General features: G+C 49.8%; 3 protein-coding genes across 10 annotated transcripts; 2 read left to right on the forward strand and 1 right to left on the reverse strand.

Moving 5' to 3' along the window:
* The first annotated feature begins 141 nt into the window (after positions 1-141).
* PREB (prolactin regulatory element binding) lies at positions 142-4,000 on the forward strand. 2 transcript variants are annotated; one of them, XM_072770716.1, is made up of 9 exons: positions 142-535; positions 1,139-1,331; positions 1,520-1,740; positions 1,925-2,005; positions 2,105-2,229; positions 2,415-2,588; positions 2,732-2,804; positions 2,986-3,145; positions 3,313-4,000. In XM_072770716.1, exons 1-9 carry the CDS (start codon positions 401-403, stop codon positions 3,405-3,407), a joined length of 1,257 nt encoding a protein of 418 aa, XP_072626817.1. In that variant the 5' UTR covers positions 142-400; the 3' UTR covers positions 3,408-4,000. The 2 variants fall into 2 exon arrangements, with proteins under 2 accessions (XP_072626817.1, XP_072626818.1); XM_072770717.1 differs by lacking the exon at positions 2,986-3,145.
* Positions 1,481-14,733, reverse strand: ABHD1 (abhydrolase domain containing 1). Of its 5 annotated transcripts, none has more exons than XM_072770711.1 (10): positions 14,608-14,733; positions 12,277-12,444; positions 6,385-6,545; positions 5,661-5,843; positions 5,417-5,462; positions 5,133-5,245; positions 4,834-5,007; positions 4,625-4,673; positions 4,362-4,527; positions 1,481-4,235 (listed from the first exon to the last, which is right to left on the reverse strand). In XM_072770711.1, exons 2-10 carry the CDS (start codon positions 12,349-12,351, stop codon positions 4,024-4,026), a joined length of 1,179 nt encoding a protein of 392 aa, XP_072626812.1. In that variant the 5' UTR covers positions 12,352-12,444; positions 14,608-14,733; the 3' UTR covers positions 1,481-4,023. The 5 variants fall into 5 exon arrangements, with proteins under 5 accessions (XP_072626812.1, XP_072626813.1, XP_072626815.1 ...); XM_072770712.1 differs by lacking the exon at positions 14,608-14,733 and adding an exon at positions 13,536-13,658; XM_072770714.1 differs by lacking the exon at positions 14,608-14,733 and adding an exon at positions 13,239-13,430.
* On the forward strand, positions 13,631-26,761 carry CGREF1 (cell growth regulator with EF-hand domain 1). Of its 3 annotated transcripts, none has more exons than XM_072770729.1 (7): positions 13,657-13,787; positions 14,554-14,730; positions 24,247-24,343; positions 25,408-25,473; positions 25,552-25,622; positions 25,766-25,890; positions 26,106-26,761. In XM_072770729.1, exons 3-7 carry the CDS (start codon positions 24,264-24,266, stop codon positions 26,547-26,549), a joined length of 786 nt encoding a protein of 261 aa, XP_072626830.1. In that variant the 5' UTR covers positions 13,657-13,787; positions 14,554-14,730; positions 24,247-24,263; the 3' UTR covers positions 26,550-26,761. The 3 variants fall into 3 exon arrangements, with proteins under 3 accessions (XP_072626829.1, XP_072626830.1, XP_072626831.1); XM_072770730.1 differs by lacking the exon at positions 13,657-13,787 and adding an exon at positions 14,089-14,205; XM_072770728.1 differs by lacking the exon at positions 14,554-14,730 and having other exon boundaries at positions 13,631-13,787.
* The last annotated feature ends 798 nt before the right edge of the window (positions 26,762-27,559 follow it).

Raw genomic sequence — 27,559 nt, forward strand, 5'->3', positions numbered from 1 at the left:
GGAGGCGGCGTATGCCGCTCCTCCCCGCGCAAACATGGCGGGGGCTGACGTCACAAGGGGGACGGAATCCTGGGGCGGGCGCTCCAACAGCGGCCCGCTAGTGCTGACGCGTATCGGCGGCCCTGCGCCTGCGCACGGAGAGCGCGGGCTAGGCGCGCGTGCGCACTGCGCGACAGCCCGAACTGGCTGGTTGGGGGGGCGGAGAGACTGATCCCCGAGTGTCGTTTTGGCAAGTCTCTGGGTTGGAGTTTTGGCAACTCCGAGGGGTGTGGGAGAGGAGCTGGGGATCCTCCTGGCGGCCACCGGACCAGGTTAAATAGCGGCCGGGACAGTGGTCGAAAGCCGGGCGCGGCATGTCCCTGGTGCCGCGGTGCTTAGAGTGAAGCGCGTGGCGATCAGGATGGGCCGGCGCCGGGCGCCAGAGCTGTACCGGGCCCCGTTCCCGTTGTACGCGCTTCAGGTCGACCCCAGCACGGGGCTGCTCATTGCTGCAGGAGGAGGAGGCGCTGCCAAGACGGGCATAAAGAATGGCGTGGTGAGAGCTCAGGGTCACGGGGGCCGGGTCACGCCATGGGCGATGGTGGTAGGTGGTCTCGGGGATGGCCGCGCCTCGAGCTTCAGACCTTGCCCCTCCCGGGTGGGAAGCCCGGGATTTTCCGGCGCCTAGCGCGAATTTCAGCTGAGAACTTACCAGGAACTCCAAAGTTAGACTAAAAACAGTACACAGCGCCGCTTAAGCAGGAACTTAGGGTTCACCTGAACCTCAGGAGCAGCTCCTGGGGCCATCTCCTGATCTTTTCTGGGGAGGCCGCAAAGACTTGTCCCGCTGCTCTCCAGCAGCGGCAAGAGTGCTGCCTTTTGCCTTTAGGCTAGGTTTCCTCACTCCTCTGAGGGTCACTCTGTTATTTTGTAAACTGGAGGTATTAATCCCCACCCTGCCTGCTGTACAAATTTGTGCGGTTTGAAAGAAAAAAAGGGAAAGCAGCAAGCAGGCTGGAAAAAAAACTTTTTAAAGTAGAAAGTGCGGTAACCAAAGGGGTAGGGCGTTAGACTATAGGATGTAAGCTCGCCCTTGGCAAACTTGAGGTGCTCTCCGGGCAGCCCTGAACTTTGTTCATCCTGGTTCCCTCTTCCACAGCACTTTCTACAGCTAGAGCAGATTAATGGGCGCCTTAGTGCCTCCTTGCTACACTCCCATGACACAGAGACACGGGCTACCATGAACTTGGCTCTGGCTGGTAACATCCTTGCTGCAGGGCAGGATGCCCACTGTCAGCTCCTGCGCTTCCAGACCCACCAGCAGAAGGGCAAAACCAAGGTAGAGAAGGCAGGTGAGAAGCTCCCTCATTAGCTTTGGGGAAAGGATTGAATGCATAAGGTCATTTACTTTGGTTTCTAAAAAAGTGGGGCTGGAAGTGGGTTATGGTAGCAGGCAAGAAGCTGGATGTTCACTACTAGGGAAGGGGTCGGTACTACTTACTATAGGAGCCTGGAACCTGGCAGGCTCTTTTTATTGCAGGTTCCAAGGAGCAGGGGCCTCGACAGAGGAAGGGGGCAGCCCCAGTAGAGAAGAAGCCTGGAGCTGAAACCCACCAGGAGGGGATAGAGCTGAGCGTAGAGAATTTGAAAGCCGTGCAGACAGACTTCAGCCCTGATCCGTTTCAGAAAGTTGTATGCTTCAACCACGATAACACACTGCTTGCCACTGGAGGGACAGATGGCTACGTTCGTATCTGGAAGGTGTGGTTTCGGGGATTAGGGAATCAGTGGTTGGTACCAGCAAGGCCAGAATTGTGAGAAACTAAACATGGGTTCTGGGAAACAATGTGAGCAAAGCCTGCACTGAGTGGCAGAAAAAAGGAGGGGTAGGGGATGCTTGCACTCTTACCAGATACCTGGGGTAACCATGATGGTTTGGCTGCAGGTACCCAGCCTAGAGAAAGTTCTGGAGTTCAGAGCCCACGAAGGAGAGATTGAGGACCTGGCTTTGGGGCCTGATGGCAAGGTGAGGAAGTGAGAAGGTGGAGAAAGTAGGGGATTATGCTGCTTGTCCCATAAGTGGATCCCCTAACTGTCCATCCTTGGAATCTTGATTCCTGACTAGTTGGTAACTGTGGGCTGGGACCTTAAGGCCTCCGTGTGGCAGAAGGATCAGCTGGTGACACAGCTGCACTGGCAAGAGAATGGACCCACCTTTTCTAACACGCCTTACCGCTACCAGGCCTGCAGGTGTGAGACCCCAGAGGGTAGCTAAAAGAGGCACAGCCTAGATGTGGTGGGGGAGTGGAAAAAGACTGGGGGGAAGCTGGGAAGGATTGTAGCCTTGGTGGCTTGGCAGGGGATAGGAGGGCACAAACCTCTGGGAAGGGCTGGGCTGGCCCTGGGAACTGAACAGCTTCTCCCCCGGCCCCCAGGTTTGGGCACGTTCCAGACCAACCTACCAGGCTGCGACTCTTCACGGTACAGATTCCCCACAAGCGTCTGCGCCAGCCCCCACCCTGCTACCTCACAGCCTGGGATGGCTCCACCTTCTTGCCCCTTCGCACCAAGTCCTGTGGTCATGAAGTCATCTCCTGCCTTAGTGTCAGGTGTGAGACAGTGGTGGCTTGACCGGTTGCGGGGTGCCTGGGGGAGCTCGGGAAGGTGTCTGGTCTGAGGCTCTGAAGACCACTCTTCGTGAATGTTGCCGCACAGGCCTCCAGAACAGTGAACACTTTATTGTTTGTTGCAGTGAATCAGGCACCTTCCTAGGCCTGGGCACAGTCACCGGCTCTGTTGCCATCTACATAGCTTTCTCTCTCCAGGTAATGGGTAGAGGTGGTCATGGCCCTGAGGGCTCTTTGGGGTGGGGACTGTAGGCCTGCTTCAATCTAAGCAGGAAGGAGACCCAACTCATAGAGGGAAAGCCATCTGAGGATAGGGAGCATGTTTTCCAGAAGGAATGTTTCCAGCTGGGCCTTCCCTCATTAGTTCTTCTGTCTCCAGTGCCTCTACTATGTGAGGGAAGCTCATGGCATTGTCGTGACGGATGTGGCCTTTCTACCTGAGAAGGGTCGTGGTCCCGAACTCCTTGGGTTCCATGAAACTGCCCTGTTCTCTGTAGCTGTGGATAGTCGTTGCCAGTTGCATCTGCTGCCCTCACGGAGTGAGTCTTTGGAGTGGGGGGGTACCACCCTACCTCTAGCTGCAGCAAAACTTGCTCCTGGAGAATGGGCTGCTTGTTTGCAGCCATCTGCCCCCTTCTTGAGTAGTCCTGTTCTTAGGGTTGTGAAGCCCCTTTACTTACTGACTTCTTTCCTTACCCTCCTGCAGGGAGTGTTCCTGTGTGGTTGCTGCTCCTGCTCTGTGTCGGGCTTATTGTTATGACCATCCTGCTGCTTCAGAGTGTCTTTCCAGGTTTTCTTTAGCCTTTCTGCTCCTAGGGAATGAGGAGCCTGGACACTGCCACCTTCTAGACCAGAGTGGAGGTCTGGACCCCATTGCTTACTCCACCTGGGTCCCCAGTTGGGGTTGCTTCTGATGATACCGATGGGCACTGCCTGCCCTGCCCACTGAAAACTTGGCTATGGCCCTGTGTGACTCTGAATCCTGGGAACCATTCATTCTTCATCCATGGATTGACCCAGGACAGTGGTGTCTGAAGCCCAGACCACACTCCCTGCATCCTTCCCTCTAACAGAGGCTCCAGAGCTTGTCCTTTCTCCAGAAACATATGAAGATGCCCAAGAACCCAGAGGTACTGCTGTCCATCACTTGTACTTTACATGAGCCCCTCGTGTTTGCTGGGGCAAGCTCTGGCCTAGGACTTGCAATCTGGGAAGGAAGGAGCAAAAGGAAGACTCAAGCAATAATCTCTGGGTCCAGCTGGTAACTCTGAACCAGCTAGGCTACATATACGAGAAGTTCCTGGATGGTCTACTCTAGCTTTGAGGAAAGGGAAAATGAACCTCAGCCCATTCTTCAGGAAAAGTTGATATTTAATAAATAAGTGAAGACGGAATTAAGACCCCATTGGTACTCCTGTTAGCTCTTGCCTCCCTCAGAGCATGAGAGATCCCTGAGTTTGAGCAGCTCCACTGGATGCTGGAAGATGGCTTTGGCATACTGATGCAAGAGACGGTTCATGTAGCAGTGTTGCCAGGGGAACAGCCCTTCCAGGAAGCCAATGTGGCCACCCCGGGCTGTGATAAGCAGTGCGACATGGGGAGAGTGTTGGGCAGCCTGTAGCGGAAGGGCTTGGGGAGAGGTTGGAGAGGAGGTCAGGAACCCTGACCTTTCCTGAGAGCCCAGGCTCTCTCCACTTGTACCTCATGGCGCGTTTTCCCCAGGGCCTATAAAGCATCCAGATTCAGGGTGCTCACCATGGACTGGGGAGAAGGGGTCATCAGCTGCATTGAGACAGAGCACAGGTGTCTGGATGGCATCTACCTTGGTTCTTGGGCTTGCTGTTTGGTAGTAGGTAACACAGTCTTGGTATCCAAAGGCCACAGTTGTGTAGCGCTCATCGAACTGGCGGATTGTGCGGGCCTGCCCGTGGTAGAGAGTGGGGTAGGCTAGGATGAGGATAGGCAGTAAGAAGATCTTGAACATTTTTGGGCATGGGGTAGTGGTTAAAAGACTATACCTGTAGCACGAAGTCTACGTTCACCACCTTTTCCATCACCTTTCTATTTCTGCAAAAGAGTTCATAGAGGTTTGACTCTCCTGGACCTGACCCTGTCTTATCTCATGAGTGAGCAAACCCAGATAGAGAACTGACCTGAGCATTGGGAGAACCTGGTATGTCTGCCATCCCACCCTGTCTGCTGCCTCTTCCCACTTGCCAAACCCTACCGGTTCACAATGTGGCAGAGCTCAGTAGTGAGGCGCTGATTGAAGAGCAGTGAGTTGAGTGGGGTCTCCAGGGAGCGAGTGGTCTCAGAGGAATCCCAGCATGCAGATAGAGTCAGTGCCGCCACTAGCCCAGAAGCCTGCCCTGTTCGTGCCAGGTGATTCAGCACTAGTATCCTGAAGGATGGACCAGGGGCCATGAAAGAGGGGTTTGCATTAGTGAGTGGGGACAGAGGAGAGGGGAGAAGACATGGAGGAGAAAACAAAACTGGGCCTTCAGGTCAAGCCCAGGCAAACTTTACCCTCCAAGAGAGATGCCCACGGCCAACAGTGGAGCTCGGGGGTAGTGGTGCTTTATGTGTTTCACAACTATCTCCAGATCTTCAGTATTGCCAGCAGAAAAGGCCCTGTGGGTCTGAGGCAAACCAGATCATTGGGTAGGGAGGAGGGCCCTGGCCAGAAGGCAGAAAGATGGAAGGGTTCAAGTGATGGAAGGGACATGGAAGAAAGATAGGTAGGTAGAGCCCCAGGACCAAGGATCTGCTAAGTGGGGTGAAGGGCTATGATGAGGAAGGAGGGTACTCACCAGCAGTTCTTCCCCACGGCAGCCCCGGTTATTAAATACAACAGCTCTGTGGCACACACAGGTACATCTCAGCGAAACCCTCCCTAGAAATCCCGCTCCCTTTCTGGTAGCCTTCAGAAAGACCCCAGTCAGAAGGTGCCCTTCATAGAGTGCCTTCTCCCCACAGGTATCAGGGTCTTCATTGACCTTCCCATTACAAGTTCTCAGACACCACCCACTTCCTCTGGACTTGGCCCCTTCTTACCTATAGCCATCCCTCAGAGCTTGGTTAACTAGTTGCAAGATATAGGAGTCCTGGCTACTGCCTGTGATACCAGGAAGCAGTAATACAATGGGCTGGGTAGTAGGGTCAGGGCCCTGACTCCTGTCGTGCTGGCAAGCCCAGTCTAGCAGGAACTGGCCTCCGTCTGGGGTTTGGAGGACTTCACTGTGGTTTTGGAGAAAAGGGCACACAAAGATACTATTAGGGACACTATGTACTTCAAAAAGTTTACCTCTCTTCCCCCACAACTCCCAGACCTTCCCACTGGCATCGTTTGAGGTTATACATTATGCAAGACATTAAGACCATAATGAAATGTGGGGCACCTGGGTGACTCAAATCGGTTAAATGTCTGCCTTTGGGTCAAGTCATGATCCCAGGGTCCTGGGATTGAGCCCCAAGCCCCAGGTCGAGCCCCAAGCCTGCTGAGCAGGGAGCCTGCTTCTCCCTCTGCCCCTTCCCGTGCTTGTGCTTTCTCTAAAGTAAGTAAATAAAAAATTAAAAGATCATAACAAAGTATAATGGACATAAAAGATTAAATATTACCTCATGGTTGAGCAATTAAATAGCCCTTTCATACAGCCACTCTCATTGTTATTCCCAAAACACCAGGATAGATGGGGCAAAAATTACCTTCAATTTAAAAGAGATACACAGGATTCCCCTGTAGTTGCAACCTCATGTTTATCCCCCAGTCCCTTCTTACCTCCAGTAAGCGACTGGAGGCTGAGGCTGCACTAAGACTCGGAAGATGGTTTGTAGCCGCCCCTCAAAACACCACAGCGTAGGGTAGAACATCTCCAGAGTGACTGGACAGTGTTGCTCCAGGAAGGCCAGAAACCAGGACCCAGTCACCAGCTGAGGCTTCTGCAACCACAACACAGTCAGCCTCACTCCCCTGGTGTTTGCACGGCCAGTGAGGCACCCGATGCCAGAGTGACCCCTCTCTGGAGGCCAGCCTCTGGTGGTAAGAAATCTAGCAAACCTTGGTCGGAATGGCCAGGTCACTTCTGTGAATGTAGTCCAGCTAGAGCCCTGAGGAACAACAGTTCGGAGTGCTACCTCCCCAGCCTGACTCTGAACAGACTCAGTAGCAGCTGACCAGTGCCAACTCCTGCTCAGCCTATCCATGCCCTAAACCCATTTTGGAAAGAGGAGATAATTGGAAAGAGCAGCTACCAGCTGACTCCCAAGTAGAAAGGGTTGGCATCCTGGTCAAAGGTTGAAGTATAGCTCCCCCATTCATTCTGTGACTTTTGCCCTGCAGTTGAATGATCCACACTGGCATTTTCCTAAGACTAGCTGTGGCCATGCTGGCTCCTGGTTTTAGCACCACGTATTGCCACATATTCTCATTCCCTATCACGCGCTCACTGCTGAAAGTCCTCTACCACAGGTCCTCATTTTCTTATTCATGGGACCCCTGTTGTTAGAGCATATTCCAAAGGAGGAATAGTCCCAATGGGAACGGATTTTTCTTTCATGCCAGCCAAAGGGAAGGTGGCAGAGATAGAATGGCAGGGACAGACACGTCAGTGGGGGGTTGGCCCTGACTTTCAGCCCCTCTGCTTGGTTCTTCTGGATGCACAAGTGAATGAGAGGGCCCAGTCACATAGGTTTATGAAAGAGGGGTATGCTGTAGAAAGCTAAAAGGCCTCAGGCTCAAGAAATAGAAATTGCATTTCTGTTGCAGGTCCTAAGGAATCTGGCTACAAGATTCCTATGTCTTCTGCAGTCTCAGTACTCAAAAAAGACTAGGTAAATTATGAACTAGAGAGGCTAAGTTGATAGTGCAACTGTTGTAAGATGTGACTCATACCCTGCTCCTTAAACCCTGGAATGATGAGGCTTGTGATTCATTGTGTGCTGTGTGCAGGTACGAGGCTTAGCCCAGCCTTATGAAATAGGATATTTTATAAATGAAGAAACTATGGCTCAGATTAAGTTGTTTGTCCAAAGTCACACAGCAAGCAAAAGGCAGAGCAGAATTCCCAATTATGCTGTTACCACCAATATTAGTAGGTAAAATTTGTTGAGGGCTCATGTTTCAAGCATTGTGCTAAGCACTTTACATGATTATATCCTGTGATTTTCTTTCTTTCTTTTCTTTTTTTTTTAATATTTTATTTATTTATTCATAGAGACAGAGAGAGAGAGAGAGGCAGAGACACAAGCAGAGGGAGAAGCAGGCTCCATGCACAGAGCCTGACATGGGACTGGATCCAGGGTCTCCAGGATCACGCCCTGGGCTGCAGGCGGCGCTAAACCGCTGCGCCACCGGGGCTACCCCTGTGATTTTCTTTCACAACAGCTTTTTGACATAGATCATGAGATCCCCTGTGGGAACAGGTTTGAATATTGAATAAGTTATCAAGGTCATGAAGCTTGCCAAAGACAGCAAGAGGTGTCAAGTGGCAGAGGTGGGATTCAAACCCAGGTCTGACTGTAGCTTGTACTCTGTCACTGTACTATATTGCCAGGATTTTGAGTTGTTACCAGTTTATGGAATCCTTGATCAAACAGCTTAGCAGTGTAGAACAAATTAGGTCACAGATTAATTTCATTTTAGCTCTAGTAAGGAGTTTCTTGACTCATTCTTGAGAATTAGTAATATGCCACTGGTCTCTCTAGATGAATCCATACTAGTCTATTACCATTTTAGGCAATCCAAACTCCTCAGGACTTTCAGAATGCACTTTTCCTGCATTTTAACCATAATTTTGGAAGTCAACGAAGGGTTTGGAGTATAAAGAAGGGGCATACTTGACTTCTTTGTGGCTGGTTGCAAGCAAATGAAAATGTTTAGTTAAGGACAGCTCTGGTCTGAAATGACCAACTTTCAAAATCAGGCATAGAAGGTAAGATTTATAGGGTACTATGAGGTTTGGATCATTTGTTTCAGTAAGGCCAACTTAATGTGAATGTAGAAAGCTCTGAAAATAGAGAAAAGTCTAGGTAACATTTAAATTCCCCATAGATCTTTTTTTTAAGGGTTTGGATCAATAGGTTTTCTATTGGACTCAGTTATCTAGAACAGTCTAATGAAGGTTAAGAGATGTAGATTTTTCTGGATATGTAAATTATGTATTTTATCTAAATTTCAGAGAAAATTTCCCAAGGTCATCAAAATCAACCTCTTCAGACTTTCCCATTGTGCCGTATTTACATGGAGAGCCTAGAAATTAAAACAGGGTAGAATGACCAACAGGGTTTTCCATTAGTCCTGAGCTGGGCAGAGAACCTCCACCAGGCTTTAAGAGAAGCAAGACCCTACTAAGCCGATGGGGTGGTGGGAATTACCCAGAACCACACAGGTCCCTGGTTCCTTTATTCAGTGAAGCTAGTGAGAAACTGGGCTAGACTGCCTTCTTAGAAGAGGAAAGCCTCTCCCTGACATCTCAGGATGCCTTCCACCCAGCGCTTCCCCAAATGTTTGGTCCCACATCATAGGGACCAACAGCCCTCCGGTGCCTGAAAGGCCCAACTGGCTCCCCAACTGGGGAGCATATGGGATGCAGAGAATCTAGGCAGGCAAGAACCGACTCTCCGTTAGATGATCATAGCAAAGCAGAACCCTGCTGGAGCACGCGGCAGGGCTGGTGGTGGAATAGGGGCATCAAATTAAACCTGCTGCAGGACGCCCAATCGTGCTGCCTCCCACAAAGGGCTCGAGCAAGGACCAGTCACCAGCTGAAGTCACCAGCCCGGAGCATCCTAAACCCGCCGGCCAGAGCTCTGAACCCGCACCCACCTGGGGCACACATCTCCAGTAATAGCCCAAGTAGAGGGTGGCGCCAAGGACTAAAAGCAGAGAGAAGGGCTCTGTCCAGGTGACATTCGGAGGGCTCTGGGAGGAGCTCGGCATCCTGGGCGGCTGGGTCCCGACTCCCAAGTTCGTGACTGGCCCCAGCGCCTGGCCCCGCGGGTCACACGCCATTGGACCGTCTGTGCGGGCCTGGTCCGGGCCCCGCCCACCGCCGCGGCGGGCGTGGCGAGGGCCGCTGCCCGGACCCCGCCGGACGCAGAGCCGAGCCGAGTCACCTGCAAATGGCCACCGCGCCCGTCGCCGCCCGGGTCGCGCGCCCGCGCGCCTCCTGCTTCCGCCTCGCGGTCACCGGCGGTGCCGCCCCCTGCAAGGGCTGGCGGCCTCCCCCGCAGCCGCCATCTTGGTGGGAGGTGCCTCCGCGCCCCTCTCGAGCCCTGCCCGGCCGCGCGGCCTCGGCGGCGGCCTGCGCCGGCCCCAGCTACCCAGCCACTGGCTCACGGGACGCAGCCACACAGGGCAGCAGTCCACACAGAGTCACACACGCCGGGGCACCTGGGTGGTTCAGTGGTTGAGCGACTGCCTTCACCTTAGGTCGTGATCCCGGGGTCCTGGGATCAAGTCCTGCATCAGGCTGCCCGAAGGGAGCCTGCTTCTCCATGTCCCTGCCTCTCTGTCTCTCATTAGTAAATAAATAAAATCTTTTAAAAAATCAACACAGGTTAGAGTCACTCACACAGTGTCATCCTGCCCTGTTCCATATCATCCCTGTCAAGTACAACATGTGTACTCATCACCCACTTTGTACCAGGCACTTGGGATACCCGGGGGATGCTGTTCCCTGTCATCACTGGAATGTGGAAACAAATATGTAATCGAATAGAGAGCAGTGGTTCTCAAACTCGGTTGAAGATTAGAATCATCTGGAGTTTTAAAAACTCCCAGGGCCCAGGCCTCACACACACACCCCCACCATAGTTGGTCTGGCAGAGAAGCCTAGGTGTCAATAAAACAGTTCTCTGGAAGATCCCAACATATAGTCAGGGTCGAATCCCTGCCATAGGGCATGGGGCTAGGTAAGGGAAGTACAGCTGCAGTGGGAGCACTGAGGAGGGTGCCCAAATTCCCTGGGTCAGAGAAAGTGTACCCAGATGTTAGATGATGATACATTTAAGGTGAAATAAAAAAAGGAGTAGAAGTTTCCCAGGCCATGGAGAGGTAGGGAGAGAATAGTTCCAGGAGCAGAAACGGCATAAGCAAAAGCCTGGATATAAGAGGCTTTTTTTTTTTTTTTTTTAAGATTTTACTTATGTATTCATGAGAGACACATACACAGAGGCAGAGACACAGGCAGAGGGAGAAGCAGGCTCCATGCAGGAGCCCGATGTGGGACTCGATCCCAGGATCCCAGGATCACAACCTGAGCCGAAGGCAGACGCTCAACTGCTGAGCCACCCAGGCATCCCTATAAGAGGCTTCTTAAAGGAACCAAAAGAAATCTGTTGTGTCTGGAGCATATGAGATGGTTAAGAATCAGGCTGTGAGCAGCTACATAAAGGAAGTTAGAATTTAAACTAGGAGTGGAGGAAAGCCACCAAAGCGTTTTAAGAAAGAGTGGGCAACGTGGCCAGAATTGTATTTCAGAAGAATCATTCAGGCAGTATGGAGAATGGATTGGAGGAGGATGAGAATGGAAACAGGCCAGTTAGGCCTTTAAGAGAACTTTGGTATGGCAGACGCTGCCTAGACTAGAGGAAGTTCTAAAGAGGAGTGAAGATCTTTAAGATCGGAGGCAAGATTGATAGGACTTGGTGGTAGGTTGGATGTCAGAGGAGAAGGAGAAGTCGTGAAGGCCTCCCAGGTTTCTGACTATATGACTCAGGGATGCATGGCAGTGCCAGTTCCTGGGATAAGGGAACTGGGGAAGAGGAAGGTTTGAGGAGGAGGAGGATATGTTCTGACTTAGCTGCATAGAGGTTAGCGTGCTAGTAGGTGTCCTAATTTGTCTTCTTAGATTATGTATTTGTCTATTTGACATCCATTAATCACGGGGCCAAACTAACGGCCAAAGTTGACATCTCATTTGCAGTCCAGAGGCCATACTCTGAGCCGCTCCTTTATCTAATTCTCACTCAACAAACCAGTATTTCCCCTGTCCTAAATCAACCCAGGTCAGGTATCAGATAACTAGGAACAGTCCCTATGTCCCAAAGTCTGCCTGAATGACTCAAACTAGCCAATCCTAAACTGTCTACCTTGCCTTGACTTAGCTTTTGCACTTAATAAAGGTTGTGGCCTATGCCTTTCCTCCTTGTTCCTTTCTTTTTTTGCAATGATTTTATGTATTTATTCATGAGAGACACAGTGGGAGAGGCAGAGACATAGGCAGAGGGAGAAGCAGGCTCCCTTTGGGGACCCCAAAGTGAGACATGATCCCAGGACCCAGGATCATGCCTTGAGCCAAAGGCAGACACTCAACCACTAAGCCACCAAGGTGCTGCCCACCCCTACCCCTTGTTCCTTTCTGCCCACTACCTTGGGCTTCCCCCTGTCATCCTATGTAGTGAGCTGTGTCTCTTATTTCTAGGGGAACTGTAACATTAAAATTTTCTTTCAATGGTATTGGCCTCTCCATGTCGTCACTCAGTCACCTTTATAAATATAAATCTAGGCACAAATTAGAGGATGTCAATTCCTTAAGTGGTCTGGAGCTTGGAGATTGGAATTTGAGATTTCGTAGTCATCAGCATTTAAATGATATATTAGTTTGCAGTACTGCCATAACCAAGTACTACGTGCTGGCTGTCTTAAACAACAGAAGTTTTATTGTCTTACATTTCTGGAGGCTGGAAGTCCAGAGTTGAGAAAGATCGGTTCCTTTTGACAGCTGTGAGGAAGCATCTGTTCCATGCCTCTTCTCTAGCTTCCGTAGCTTATGGGCAATCTTTGGCATTCCTTGGCATGTAGAAGCTTCATTCCAATCTCTGCCTGCATCTTCGCATGCTGTGTGTGTGTACAGACACCAGTCATACCGGAGTGGAGTGGACCAAAATGGCCTCATTTTCACTAATTATACCTGCAACAACCCTATTTCCACATCAAGTCACATTCTGAGGTATTGGGGATTAGGATGGCAACATATAATTTTTGAGGGGTTCAATCCCAACCATAACAGATAGTGATGGAAGGAACTCTGACACATAACAAAAATGAAGAAGAAATGCCAAGAGAAAGAATGGTGTTGCCGAAACCAGTAGAAACCATAATTCCAAAAGACAGAATCCAGCAGTGTCTACCATAGGAAGGAAGACAGGGTGACCTTGATGAAAGTCTGTTTGTTGTGATAGATGCTGATGGGAAGGAGCTGATGGAGAGGGAGAAGTTGAAGATTCTGGAGAGATAAGTTATTCCTTTAAAGAGCTAAGACCTTGGGCCAGTGGGTGAGGATGTAGTCTGAAGCATCCATAACAAAAAACATTACATTGTAACAAAAGTAGATGAGCTCCATTTTGACAGCAAAGCTACCCTCTGTGCTAGCAAAGGATCCCCACCATCTCCCTTAAGATGATCCTTTCCCCAGCCCCCTTCCCAACCGTGCCTCATAGGGAGCCACTTCTCAGTGCCGCCCGCGGTCAGAGCCACACACAAGGACACCTTCCCTGGAAGCCGGCAGTCACCACTGTGCCTTGAGCATCACAGACGACTCAGGAAGAGGTCCACCAGATACCCTGACACGTGTGCCACTCGTTATCCTCTCCTGTCACACACCCGGACAGTCATTCACACACTGGCCATACCCTCTCAAGGCCATCTTGTCGCTCTGGATACAGGGTCCCATACGCCTACTGTCACAAGTGCCTCACAGGACAGCCACAGCCACCCCAGTCACCATCACAGTGAGTTAGCCTTGTCTTGTCCTGCACATCTGGGGGCCCGCAGGCAGCGGCACCGGCAGCGTCACCACCGCTGGACATGCTTCTCATACACACCAGCGTCACCATCTGCCCGCCGGTCTCTGTGCCTATGTCTGTGTCTGTCTCTCCCCGAGACACACACACACACACACACACACACACACACGCACGCACGCTCACCCCCGCGCCGGGACCGGGACCGCGGGGAGGACGGCCGCCGGGGCTGCGGAAGGCGGCGGCCCTGCCCGCGCCCGCTGGCGCTGCGGACTCTGCCCGGGCCAGGGCGGCGGCCGGCCGGAGGGCGACGTGGAGCGGCCACGTGGAGCGGCCCGCGGGGGGGAGGACCCGGCGGCGGCGGCGGGCCGAGGCGCGGCCAGCGCACAGCCTCAGCCGCCGCGAAGCCAGACCCCAGCCCTCGCCGCGCCGCCGCAGGTGGGTCCGCGCTCCGCCCCGGGGCGGCCGGGCACCGGGCTGGGCGGGCGGCGGGCCGGGGACGCGCGGGTCTCGGGGCGGGACGGCGGGGCGGGGGCGCCCTCCCGGCCCCCGGGCCCCCGGGCTGCGGAGGCAGGCCCTCTGCGTGCCCCCCTGCGGCGGGAGGAGGTTCCCCTGGAGACCAGGTAGAGGGAGGGGCCGGAGAGAATCCTGAGCTCCCAGGTGTGGTGAGGGGGGCTCACAATTGCCCACCCGCCTTTCCCTCCAGTGGCTCCTTTGTCGCTCTGACATCCTGGGAGGGAGGTTGGGGGCCGGCAGGAGTTTCATCCTCATTTGGCAGATGAAGAAAAGGGGGGCTGGGAGGGGCCCCAGGTTATCGCCCAGCTGGAAGTGGCAGGGTGGAGACCAGCTCTCAGGGGTGGGAACTTTTTGGCTGTAGAAGCTCTCTTTTCCTTTTTTTTGGGGGGGGGGTGGGGGGGAGATGGTGTCTTGGGAGCCAGAGGGGGCCACCAGAGGGATAGGATTTGGTTCAAAATAATTTTTGGACAGTTAGACTCAGCCAGAAATGGAGTGGATGCCCTATGAGGTGCTAGACTCCTGGCCTGGAGAGTTAAGCAAGCCGGAATGGCCATTGATGCTGTGGAAGAAAGTTTTGCACTGGACAGGAAACTACCCAAGATCAAAGGCCTCTGCTGCATCCTAGATTCTCTGGAAATACTCAAATGCCCGTCATTCAACCTGCATGATCCCATTGCATCTTCCCCAGGCCCTTACAAGACAGATACTGTTACCCCAGGCCCAGAGAGAGTGAGACACCCACCCGGATCACACTTTCAGGACTGGGAGGCAGGATTTAATCAGAGGTCTCATGCCAGGAGGGCCCTCTTCCCATGTGCTGGTGCACTGGCTTGAAGCAATCCAAGGCCTGAGAGTCACTGCAAATGTGAGTGTATGAATGTGAGTGTGTTGTGAAGGATGTGAATAACTATGAATTACATCATAACTGTTAACTATGACTTGTGGCTTTCAGGTGGTCTGAGGATAAATTACATTTGTGGGCATTACAGTTATAGGAGATGATTAGGAAGTGGTTCATAATGGCTTTATTTCTGCTGCTTACAAAAACTTTTGTAAATGCTGAGAAATGTCTTAAGGGTGAACAAATCACATTACACCAACCTCATTACACATTACTCGAGGTGCCTTTAAGCTTGACTTTTTTTAAACAGTAGAGGTGGATCGCCTGTACCAAAAAGGACAGTTAGAAGCATAACTTAAGAGAATATTATTTAGATGGCATTAATAGTCCACATACAGTTATTTAAGCTTGTGACATGAACTGTAACCAGAGTGCTCAGGTTGTCAGGAGGGCCCAGGGTATTCCAGGTAGAGGGTAAATCAGCTTGGGCAAGAGCCCTGAAAAGTGAAAGTCAGAAGTATGTTGGGAGACTCCAGTAACCCTTCTGTTTGAAGCCAAGTGTTAATGTAATGGAGCCCCGGAAGATGAATATAAAATGGTAACTTCATAGCTGATTATACAAGGCCTTGAATGCCCAGCTGAGGACTCTGGATTGTAATAGAAATTGGGAGCCATTGAAGATTTTGTGGCAGTGGCATTCTAGCTAAGGAAGATTAATGTGGGGACGGAGAGTTTTTTTTTTTTTTTAAGATTTATTTATTTGAGAAAGAGAGAGAGAGAGCAAAGGGAGGAGCAGAGGGAAAAGGAGAGAGAGAATCTCAAACAGTCTTCATGCTCAGGACACGGGGCTCAATCTCACCACCCCAAGATCATGACCTGATCCAAAACCAAGAGCCAGATGCTTAACCAACTGAGCTACCCAGGCACCCCTGAAGGGTTCCTTGAATGGAGAAGCTACCAGAGGCAAGGACAAGAAAGATGCTACTACATTAATTTGTGCAAGAGGGAATTCATTATGTATTTACTATCCATTGTAATTGTGTGAGGTGAGTTCTGTTATTATCTCATTGTGTGGATAAAGTAACTGAAGTTCAATGAGGATAATTAACTTACCCAATTAACAGCCTGTGGTGGGGCTGGTCCCAAAGCTCTGTTCTCTGTCCACTATACATACTTTATAGTTGTATACATGTGATGGATGCGTAGGACCAAGAGGAGAATAATGGTAATTCATGTAGGCAGGGTTCAGGATCAGATACATGCTTTCAGGGCCTTGGGCAAGAACAAGATTAAGAATTTCAAGATGGTGGAGTCCTTGGGTGGCTCAGCGGTTCAGCGCTGCCTTCGGCCCAGGGTATGATTCTGGAGTCCCGGGATCAAGTCCCACGTTGGGCTCCCTGCATGGAGCCTGCTTTTCTCTCTGCATGTGTCTCTGCCTCTCTCTCTCTCTCTCTCTCTCTCTCTCCCTCTGTGTCTCTCATGAATAAATAAATAAAATCTTTAAAAAAAAAAAGAATTTCGGGATGCCTGGGTGGCTCAGTGGTTGAGCATCTGCCTTTGACCCAGGGCGTGATCCTGGGGTCCTAGGATCGAGTCCCACATCGGGCTCCCTGCAGGGAGCCTGCTTCTCCTCTCTCTGCCTGTGTCTCTGCCTGTCTCTCATGAATAAATAAATAAAATATTAAAAAAAAAGAATTTCAAGATGATGGGGTGCTTGGCTGGCTCAGTCAGTAGAACATGAGACTCTCAATGTCAGGGTCATGAGTTCAAGCCCCACACTGTGCGTGGAGCCTACTTAATTAAGAAAAAAAGGAGAAAGAATTTCAAGATGGTGACAGCAGAGCATTACACTAAGCCAAGAACCCCTCTGAGAGGTGGGCTCCATGTGACTACTGCCCAGTCACACACAGTTCTGATTACTAAGACAACAACCATCTTAAAACTTAGTGGCTGGAAACAATAACATGGATTTGTTCATGAGCGTGCAGTCTTGAAATTCTTTCTCCTTCCAGACTTCTTCCATGGTGGCTCAGGGCTCCAGAGGTGCATATCGGCCTGTGGGGAGATAAGAGAGAAGCAGAGCCAGGTATAAGCTATGTCACCTTTTATGACATACGCCTGGAAGTCGTGTAGCTGTATTTCAGCTATTCATTAGAAGTGAGTGGCTAAGTCCAGATCGCATACATGGAAAGGCAAATTGGACTTGGTCCTTTGTGGAAAGAAGTGTCAACCAATTTGTAGACCTGTTTTGCAAACCAGCACATTTGGCCTAATGAGTGGATTAGTGGGATCTGAGGGGTGCTTCCCCTTTATGCCTGAATTGCTACTACCAGAGAGTCCTCTTTTAAAAGGCACCTGCTAGTGCATGATCACACATGAAGCCCAGATAATAGGTTTTGGCAGCTCTGAGGGATTTAAATTACTCCAGTCCCTCCAGCAGGCGCAGGTCCTGGCAGTGAACAGATGGGGTGGCAGTGCAGAAAACAATCTGAGGGTATCCAGTGGGGAGACCAGGAGGGTGGGTATGTGTGAAGCCACTGCAGAGGAATCCAGGAAAATTTCCAGAGGGAAAAAAGGCATTATTGGATGACCAGGCACTGTGCAGAATGTGTAGGATGTGTAAAATCGAACCCCACACCCCATGAGAGATGCTCTCGTCTGCCTTAGGTTGCAGATGGAGAACCTGAAGCACAGAAGTCCCACAGCTACTGCGTTTCAGAGCTGGAGTTTGGATTCAGGTGGCCTGGGGCTTCGGGCCTGGACCTACCCTTCACCTTTGGGCTGTGCCACCTCATCCTTAGGAAGTCTGTGTTTCTCTTTCTCCCAATCATTATCTAACATTTGTATCTTTCCTTTGTTTTATGTTTGCAAGCTTTAAGGAACTACAAGGATAAGTAATTCTACTTTGTTTTATCATCTCACTTATAAGATAGTTCCTCACACATAGTAGGTGCTTGATAGTATTATCTTCATTCTACAAACTTACATCTATACTTGCCTTCCCTATGGATGCTCACCTTCTGGTCTTTGTCAACATAGGTCTTTGACATCTGGTGCTGCCATGCTACCCCCTGTGGCATCAGTCCCAGGGTCTGTTCTTTCTGGCGTTCTCCGTCTGGCCTCTTCTGGCCAGCTGGCCCTCTCAGCAATTATATGCCTCTTCTTCCACCTTAGAGTCTAAAACCCTCAGCTGAACCCTGCCACCACCACCCCCGAAAACCCCAGCAGCACCCTGGACGTAAAGAACCAGCGCCCTCTGACCCATGAACCCATACCCTCCTTCAGCCATTACTTCCTTTTTTTTTTTTTTTTTTATTATTTTATGATAGTCACAGAGAGAGAGAGAAAGAGACAGAGACACAGGCAGAGGGAGAAGCAGGCTCCATGCACCGGGAGCCCGATGCGGGACTCGATCCCAGGCCTCCAGGATCGCGCCCTGGGCCAAAGGCAGGCGCCAAACCGCTGCGCCACCCAGGGATCCCCCAGTCATTACTTCCTGAACACTCAAGCCCCCTGTGGGCAAGACCTTCTTCCTAATCCTCCTGGTTTAGGCACAGATGTCTGCAGCCTTGCAGCCTTGCAGCCTTTACACTCAGTCAGTCCCCCGTAGGAAATCTCTCTCGAGATTTCTGTCTTTGACCCCTTGTTGGGGTAGGCTGCAGTGAGCTCCCCGCTGTGGAGAGAACCCGAGTAGTTTTGAAACCTACTTGCATTCCTCCAGTCCTTTATCCCACCTGTCCTGTTATACTTATGGTGTCTTTCATAATACAGAAGTTTAAAGCTTTTTTAAAATTACTTTTAAAGATTTTATTTATTTGACAGAGAGAGAAAGAGAGAGCACAAGCAGGGGGAGAGACAGAGGGAGAAAGAGAAGCAGCCTCCCTGCTGAGCAGGAAGCCTGACATGGGGCTCAATCCCAGGCCCCTGAGATCATGACTTGAGCCGAAGGCTGACACCTAACTGAGCTATCCAGGCACCCCTAAAACCTATCTAACCTTTGAATAGATATATTCAAATCTATTTTTTGCAATATTTATCATTTTTTTAAAAGTATTGATTTGAAAAAGAGAGAGAGCAGGGAGGGGCAGAGGGAAAGAAAAAGAAGCAGACTCCCTGATGAATGCAGAGCCTGACATAGGGGGTGGGATTGGTGTGGGAGACCGATTCCAGACCCCGAGACTGTGACCTGGTAGAAACCAAGAGCCCAACTGACTGAGCCACCCAGGTGTTCTGCAAGACTTATTTCTAATTGCTCCCTCATACAATGTGATTTGCTTAGCCATTGCCTAAATGTTAGACATTCAGGTTATGTTTCTTTGACTAATACGTATAACATGGTTATAAGTATCTTTATAATTTTTTTCCCATTTGAGCTCCTCCCTATGTAATCCTCAGGTTGGTATTGTTGGGTCAGAGTTTCATGGCAATCGGTGCACAGGCTGCTTTCTAGAAACGTTTCGAGTTTGTAGTCCCTCAAACAATATAGGTTAATCCTCACTGATTCAATTTCTTTAATGGTTATAGGACTATTAAGATTTGCTATTTCTTTCTCCATCAGTCTTGCTATTAGGTTTTTCTAAGAAATTAGCTCTAACCTCTAAGATCTAATTTCTGCTATTTCTGTAGTTATATCCCCATGCTCATTGTTAATGTTGTTTACTTGTGCCTTTTCTCTCTGTTCTTAATGCAAGTTGTCAGAGGCTTGTCTATTTATCAGTATTTTTTTGTTGTTGTTTTATTTATTTATTTGAGAGAGCACAATCAGCAGGGAAGGGTAGAGGGAAAAGCAGACTCCCTGTTGAGCAGGAAGCCTGATGTGGGACTCGATCCCAGGACCCTGGGATCGTTACCTGAACCAAAGGCAGACGCTTAACTGACTGAGCCACCCAGGCACCCCTATTTTATTAGTCCTTTTTATTTTTTATTTTTTAAAGATTTATTTATTTATTTATTTATTTATTTATTTATTATATATAGAAAGAGGCAGAGACACAGGCAGAGACACAGGCAGAGGCAGAGGGAGAGGCAGACTCCATGCCAGGAGCCCGACGCGGGACTAGATCCTGGGACTCCAGGATCGCACCCTGGGCCAAAGGCAGGCGCTAAACCACTGAGCCACCCAGGGATCCCCTATTAGTCCTTTTTAAAGCAACACCAGTCTCTAGCTTTATTGTTCTTCTCTATCACATTCTTAATTTCTGCCATCTTTTATTTTTCATTTCTTTAAGCTTATTCTATTTTACTAGCTTATTGAATTGGAAACTTAACTCGTGAACTTTTACCTAATATATGCTTTTAACAACCCACTTTCCCTCTGATACCGCTCTGGCTACCTATCTTGTTTCTTTTCTTTCTATTTTTATTTTTTACTTGTTTATTTGAGAGAGAGAGAAGGAGAGAGAGAGAGAGAGAACATGAGTAGGAGAGACAGGCAGAGGGAGAAACAGGCTCCCCACTGAGCAGAGAGGCTGATGCGGGGCTCAATCCCAGGACCCTGAGATCATGACCTGAGCCAAAGACAGATGTTTAACCAACTGAGCCACCCAGGGGCACCTACCTGTCTTATTTTCATGTATATTTTCCCAGTATTTTTCCCAGTATATTTTCCCAGTATCCAATTCTAAGTATTTAACAGTTTCCATTATGATTTTCTTCTGTAATCCACATGTAAGTGTGCCTTTTAAATTTCCATATATGTGAGATTTTTTGAGATCATTTTTGTTATTGGCTTCTAATGTAATTATATGTTAGTCATATAATATGGTGTGAGACAGATTCTCTGATATGCACTGAGCCATATGCTCTGGCCTACTACTTGCCAGTTTTTATAAATATTCCACATGCATTAAGAAGAACATGTATTTGCTAAGAGATTGAAGCAGTAGTCTCCCATTTGCTCATTAGCTCAGGCATATTAAATATTTTATTCAACCCTCTACATTCTTACTAATTTTTAGTCTGCTTATCTTTCAAATACTGAATGAGGTATGATAAATTCTCCTCCCATGATGGCAGATTCGACTTTTCTCCTTGTAGTTCTGCTGTTTTTTTTTTTTTAAGATTCTATTTTTTAGAGCAGCTTTAGGTTCACAACAAAATTAAGAAGGAGGTACAGATATTTCCTATATCTCTTTTGCACACTCTACCCCCATACACACCTCCCCCATTATCAACATCCCAGATCAGCGTACATTCATTATGACTGGATGACTGGATGAACCCACACTGACACATCATCACTCAAAGTCCATAGTTTATGACATGGTTCATTCTTATACATTCTGTGGGTTTAGACAAATGTATAATCCATCATTATAGTATCATAGAGAGTAGTTTCACTGCCCTAAAATCTTCTATGCTCCACCTCTTCATCTTTTTCACCTCAACCCTTAGCAACCACCAACATTTTGACTGTCTCCATAGTTTTGCCTTTTTAAGAATGTCATATAGTTAGGATCATACAGTGTATTGCCTTTTCAGATTGGCTTCTTTCACTTAGTAATAGTCACTTAAATTCTTCCAGGTCTTTTTGTGGCTTGATAGCTCATTTCTTTTTAGCACTAATATTCCATTGTCTGGATATACCACAGTTTATTTCTCCATCCACCTATTGAAGTACATCTTGGTTGCTTTCAAATTTTAGCAATTATGAAGAAAGCTGCTATAAACATCTATGTGAAGGTTTTTGTGTGGACATAATTCTTCAGCCCCTTTCAGTATATATGAAGGGGTGCAATTGGTGGATTTGCTAGACTGTATGGTAAGAATATGTTTAGTTTTATACGAAACTGCCTAAAAGTCTTCCAAAGTGGTTGTGCCATTTTGCATTCCCATCAGCAATGAATGAGAGTTCCTGCTGCTTCACATCCTCGCCAGCATTTGGTATTGTCAGTGTCCTGGATTTTGGACATGCTAATAGGTGTGTAGTGTTATGTCAGTTTTTATTTTAGATGTTTCGAGGCTATGTTATTAGACATATACAAGTTCAGAACTATGATATCCTCCCAGGGGATTAAATTTTTATGAATTTTAACTGACATTCTTTTATCTATAATAATGCCTTTCACATTAAAATCTAGTCTAAAAAAATCTAGTCTAATGTCAATAAAACCCTACTAGCTTTCTTTTGTCTATTATTGCTTTTTTTTTTAATTGCTTTATATATACTTCTACCATCCATTTGCTTTCAACCTGTGTCTATACTTTGTAGGTTCATTTCCTAAAAATTGCATATAACTACTTTTTTTTAAAAGATTTTATTTATGTATTCATAGAGAAGAGACACACAGAGAGAGAGAGAGGCAGAGACACAGGCAGAGGGAGAAGCAGGCTCCATGCAGGGAGCCCGACGTGGGACTTGATCCCAGGTCTCCAGGATCACGCCCTGGGCTGAAGGCAGCGCTAAACTGCTGAGCCACCCGGGCTGCCCTCTCCACCCAGCTTTGAAGTCAAAATAGGCAAGGTTTATGCTGCCCTTCTTTGTGGCACATTTACTTTTTTGTTCACCCTTATGATTGAGTCGGGCTGTTTGAATTCCAACTTTATGTAGGGAATCTCCTATTAGTCTCCTCACCCTGGGTGGGTCCAGGGCTTATCTCGGGGCTCCTGTATTGCACTAGGCATTCAGATTGATAATGCAGATTCACCTGGGGTTTGGTTTGACAGACACTCTTAAGGCAAAAGCTGACCTCAATCTCATTGCCTCCTCAGAATTACCGTACTCATAATTTCTTACTTTCTTACCAACTCAATGCATTTGAAAAGGTACTTTCTATTTTTATCCAGCTTCGCAATTACTTTCATTGGGATGTTTACCATCATACTCCATGTCTGGAGGTTTGGATATTTTTCTAAACGACCCTTTCACTGAGATGTGTCCACTGCAGTGGGACCTTGGAGGGCTCCCAGTTGGTGATACAGAGATCTCAGTTCCAATTCCTTCCCTTAGACAGGACTAATACTTGTCTTTTCTCTTGGATGCGACAACCGAAGCTCAAGGATCTATATTGCCAACCAGGGTTTGTGAACACCTTTAGAGGAACTGTGGCTTCAGCACCCATTTGGCCATTGGGGATTATGGACACCAATAAACTGTGTAGACTCATGATATCTGTAGAGGCCATGTATGCAGAGAAAACTAAAGGCTGTTTCTATGCCTCTTGGTAGCTTCACCTTCTTGTGGACTTCCATGTTTCATTGCTTCTTCCTCAAGGTGATTCCACTTGCACAGCTACAGCTAGGCTCCCACATGTATCTTCCATGGGCCAGGTGCTCCCCAGCTCCACCTCACCTCTCTGAGGCAGTTGATTGCCATCCTTGCGGTCCTTCTGCAACTTGTTACAGTCATGGAGCTCTTTGAGAATCTGGTAAAAGCTACAGACATGTCCCCAGGAGAATTCCGTGCCAGCCAGAATGTCGAGGACCATGACAGGGGTTCCTGATCCTCTGCCTAGACCATCAAGCACCTGGTGATTTGTCTTCCTAGAGATGGGGATGGGGTCTCAGGCTTCAGCTGTGGTGGGTGTGTGCTTCCTTAGGAGATCATATGATGTGCACATCCACCTGGACCTCATCAGTGAGCTTCATGCTCTGTGCTTCTGATAGATCCTTTCTCTCTTTGTTTTCATATAACCAAGTGCTTGTGTTGCCAATGGGCCTACACAGTGTAGGTCTAAAGGGAAGCTTTTGTTTTTTCCTTTCTACTGGGATTTCCTAACTGCATTCAGTGAACAGGTCCTAGGGCCACCATTGGTTTGACTCTGATTTGTTTCAATCCTTACCTGAGTTTAGACCTGTGCAAGGAGTCCAAACCTCCGGACTCCTGAGAGGCTCAGAGGTTGAGTGTCTGCCTTTGGCTCAGGGTGTGATCCTGGAGTTCTGGGATTGAGTCCCACATCAGGCTCCCTGTGAGGAGGCTGCTTCTCCCTCTCCCTCTCCCTATGTCTCTGCCTCTCTCTATGTGTCTCTCATGAATAAATAAATAAAATCTTTAAAAAAAAAAGGAGTCTGAACCTTTATGGATTTTTTCTTAGGTGAGTTTTGATAAATACAAGCTAACAATCTGCCTCTGTGTCCGTCTTGGTCTTTTGGCAACTCTGCATTTCTGATTTGGCCTTTTTCTTAACGTCTTTGAGCTAGTTTCCATCTACAAAATGAGGGACTAGACTGGAGTAGATGTACTTAAACCGCACTTCTAGGAGCACCTCAGGGGCTGGTGGGGGTGATGGTAGGGGGATGGGTGTGGGGAATGGGTGGGGCACCTCAGTGGGGGAGCGAAGGGGGGAGAGACCTCTGCCTGCGGAGCCATTTCCACCACAGCAGGTCTGCTTGATCAGCTTTACTCCAGTGGGTGTGGAGTAAGATTTGTTTTGGACAAATTCCACAGGAGATCTCTGAGGTCTGTGTGTGCCTCCTCCCTGAGCAGGAGTCCTGACACCTGGGCTGTAGGTGGAGGCAGGGAGAGAAGGCACCTCTGACCCACTGATTCCCCCACTCTGTGGCAGATATTCCTTCCCCTTGACTCCCTAACTCTGTTCCTAGTTCCAGTTCCAGCAAGGATGCTGTTACCTTTGCCAGTGAGAATGTTAGTGCTGCTGCTGCCCCTGAGCCAGGCCGCTCCCAAGGATGGAACCGTGAGGTAACGGGCTTCAGAGGGAAGGGCCACAGGCTGGGATGCGGGGAGTCCCTGGAGAATCTGGGCCCCTCTGGGAGGCAGGAGGCTGAGTGTATGCTCCCTGAGCTCTGTATCTGCCCCCCTGCCCCCAGCTGCTGCCACCCCTGCCTGTGCCTGTAAGAGCACTCATTGCAGAGTGGGCACCCACCCAGCGTGTGTTTGCTGGGATTGATTCATCTGGGATTCGGCACTCAGTTCCAATGGGGTGTGAAGCCTGGGAAGAAGCTGCACTCCTCTTCTCAACACCTCATGTGGGAATGCCAGAGCCTTCGAGATCATTGGCATATCAATCCTATTTTGTGTGAACATCCCTCTCAAGGTGTTGGGTGTAAAGACCACATAGTAGGTTGGCTGGGTGGAGTGGAGGGACAGATAAAGGAACAGCAGCAAGGCTGGTGGCTGTGACAAAGGCTGATGCTATGGCTCCTGCCAGCAAACTGGCCTCACGGGTCTGGACTGGCCTCACGGGTCTGGACTGATTTGGGCAAAGAGGCAGCCCATCCAGAACTGAGAGCAAATCTCGGGCTTCAAGGACTGAGAAAGAGAGCCCAAGCAGATCGAAACTCCAAAACCAACATCTATGTCCTCACCTTGTGTCATGGGGCAAATCTGGTCTGTGGAAAACCGGGCGGTATCTTTGGGCTGAGCCAGAGACCTACCTGCCCTGGGGCCCCGGCCCTGACATAGAAGGGTGACCACAATCCACATTGTCTGGCCACCCACTCACTGTTTTCTCGGGTTTCCAACTTGTTTCTACTAAGTGTGGCCTCATTTGGCCTCTGTCTAACCAGATGCTTTATTTGGGTTTTCCCTTAACATCTAAGTTAGGAATCTATAAAAACAGTCTGAGGGAGTAGGTTCTGCTTCTGAGACCAGAAGGGCCTCCTCCCCACAAGGTTTTTGGAAATGTGAGAGAACAACACCCTTTGGGTCTGGGGAACGCTGCCAGGAGCCTGAGGGTGGAAGGCTGGTAGGCTGGATCCTCCGGGAGGCTCTTTGCCAGGCTGGCGCTTCTCTCCCTCCTCCAGGCTGGACCCCGGAGTGCAGCAGCAGCCACTGCCCAACCCCTTCCAGCCAGGCCAGGAGCAGCTTCGGTGAGTGGGCTGGCCTGGGGGGTAGGCCAGGGTCTTCAGACCAGCCTCTCTGGGGCTTACTTTCCACGTTTCCGCTAGGCTTCTGCGGAACTACCTCCAGGGACTGGAGAAGATGGAGAAGGAGCCAGAACACATGACCCGGGAGCAGGGTGAGGGGCTGGGCCCTGGGGCCAGAGGGCAGGGGGTGGGGGTGCCTGGGGCAGCAGAGCCAGGACTGACCCCAGGCTCTCATGTGCCCTTGCCTCTTCCACCTGTTCCCGAGGCCTCTTCTGATCCGGCTTCTCCTCCTTAGTTCTCCTCTACCTCTTTGCCCTCCACGACTATGACCAGAGTGGACAGTTGGATGGCCTGGAGTTGTTGTCCATGCTGACCGAAGCTCTGGCACCTGGAGCTGCTGATTTTCCGATCGCAAACCCGGTAAGCCCTGGGGGCTGGGGTGCCCCTTCTCCCATGAAGGAGACTCCACTTCTTGGGGCTTCAGTCTTTTTCATTGTGACTCTTTCGGTGAATGCACTATAAAAGAAGTGCTCTAAGCCTGCTTGGCAGGGCTGTGGAGACATGTGGGGAGGGTCAGGGCTCCTGGGAACATCTCTGTTCACTGCAGACTCCACAGCAACCATGTGCTTCCACAGGTGATCCTGGTAGTGGACGAGGTGCTTGAGATGCAGGACCTGAATGGGGACGGACTAATGACCCCTGCAGAGCTCATCAACTTCCCAGGAGAGGCCCCTCGGCACATGGAGCCCAGAGAGCCCCTGGAGCCACAAGATGTTGGGAGGCAGTCCCTGTTAGCTAAAAGCCCATCAAGGCAAGAGCTGCAGGAAGCCCTGGATCCCAGAGAAGATGGGGGAGGGGTGGAGGCCAAAAGGGAGTCCTCGGAGCCTGTACAGGAGGCTGGAGGACAGGCGGAGGCTGAAAGAGAAGCCCCAGGTCCCGGAGCAGAGGCTGGAGGACAGGTAGAGGCCAGGGACCTTGGAAAGGAAGCAGAGGAGCTTCCAGGGGAAACACTGGAGTCTAGGAACACCCCAAATGAGGTTGAAGGTCACGTTATTCAGCTGGAGAATGATGAGATATGAACCTTGACAACAGAGATTCGCACCCCTAGAAGTCTCAGTACCAGAACACAAGCCCCAAAGAGTAGGGTGGGAATGTTGGGACGAGGACCACCTCTTTGTCCGCTTCCTGGCCCCAATAGTAGGGGCAGGTCTTTCTGTGCAGCTCAGGTAGACCCTAAGTTGAGGGGGCAGCTTTAGGGCCCAGACAACCAATAAAGAACCGAATGAACTCATCTGCTTGGGCCATCTACTCACTGGTCTGGCCTGCCTGGCCTCAGGGATACAGGGGTTTGGAGGCTGGATAGGCCTCATAGAGGGGCTTCTGCTTTCCCAGTGTTCCCAAATGGTGCTGAGACCCAGCAGAGCACAGCAGGGCACAGCCAGCTGCAGACAAGCCAGGGGAGAGAGAGCAGCCTCTCCCTGGGGCCCAAATGCTCCCCGTGCCCCTCCCATGGTATTCAGACACCCAGTACCCTCCTGCAGCTCCAAGCCGGTCCTCCCCACCACCCAGTACATGCCCTCCCTCCCCATAATATTAACAAGAACTACCATTTATTGAGAGCCCAGTACACACCAGGCCTCATGCTGGGCATTTTCTATGTTGCCTGATTGTGCCTTTACAATAATTCTAAGACCAGGCCGAATTAGCTCCATTTGACAGATGAGGAAATTGAGGAAGACCGAGTCAGTAACGTACCCAAGATGACATCACTAATGTGGCAGATTTGAATTCAGGTGTGTGGGACTGCAGAGACCATGGTTTTAACATACTCTGTGGCCTCTGTGGCCAACTCCCATATGAAAATTAGCTAATTCCAATATGACCTCAGGGAGAGCAACACTGTGTCCTGGGGCACATCTGTGGCTGAAGCACAGCCTTAACTACAAGGCGGCTCCAAGGGTGGGGCTTCAGGCTCTGGGCGGGTCACAGGGGAGATATTTTTGGACTGTGAAGGCACCACCAAACCACAGAGTAGGCTCCCTGCCCATTGGTCTGTCAGGTTGGCTCAGCCATGTGGATGGTCCTGGAA

This window comes from Canis lupus, chromosome 12 (assembly GCF_048164855.1).
Source record: "Canis lupus baileyi chromosome 12, mCanLup2.hap1, whole genome shotgun sequence".
NCBI classification, from domain to species: domain Eukaryota; kingdom Metazoa; phylum Chordata; class Mammalia; order Carnivora; family Canidae; genus Canis; species Canis lupus.

Excerpts from the sequence above, each read along its gene's own strand:
- PREB (XM_072770716.1), top strand. The coding sequence starts at position 401 with ATGGGCCGGCGCCGGGCGCCAGAGCTGTACCGGGCCCCGTTCCCGTTG. Across the intron at positions 536-1,138 it reads CGGGCATAAAGAATGGCGTG|CACTTTCTACAGCTAGAGCA; the intron begins GTGAGAGCTCAG and ends CCTCTTCCACAG. Across the intron at positions 1,741-1,924 it reads GCTACGTTCGTATCTGGAAG|GTACCCAGCCTAGAGAAAGT; the intron begins GTGTGGTTTCGG and ends GTTTGGCTGCAG.
- ABHD1 (XM_072770710.1), bottom strand. The coding sequence starts at position 9,615 with ATGGCGTGTGACCCGCGGGGCCAGGCGCTGGGGCCAGTCACGAACTTG. Across the intron at positions 5,246-5,416 it reads GCCGTGGGGAAGAACTGCTG|ACCCACAGGGCCTTTTCTGC; the intron begins GTGAGTACCCTC and ends GGTTTGCCTCAG. Across the intron at positions 4,236-4,361 it reads CCCCTTCTCCCCAGTCCATG|CCCTTCCGCTACAGGCTGCC; the intron begins GTGAGCACCCTG and ends CCTCTCCCCAAG.
- CGREF1 (XM_072770728.1), top strand. The coding sequence starts at position 24,264 with ATGCTGTTACCTTTGCCAGTGAGAATGTTAGTGCTGCTGCTGCCCCTG. Across the intron at positions 24,344-25,407 it reads CCCAAGGATGGAACCGTGAG|GCTGGACCCCGGAGTGCAGC; the intron begins GTAACGGGCTTC and ends TCCCTCCTCCAG. Across the intron at positions 25,474-25,551 it reads CCAGGCCAGGAGCAGCTTCG|GCTTCTGCGGAACTACCTCC; the intron begins GTGAGTGGGCTG and ends CGTTTCCGCTAG.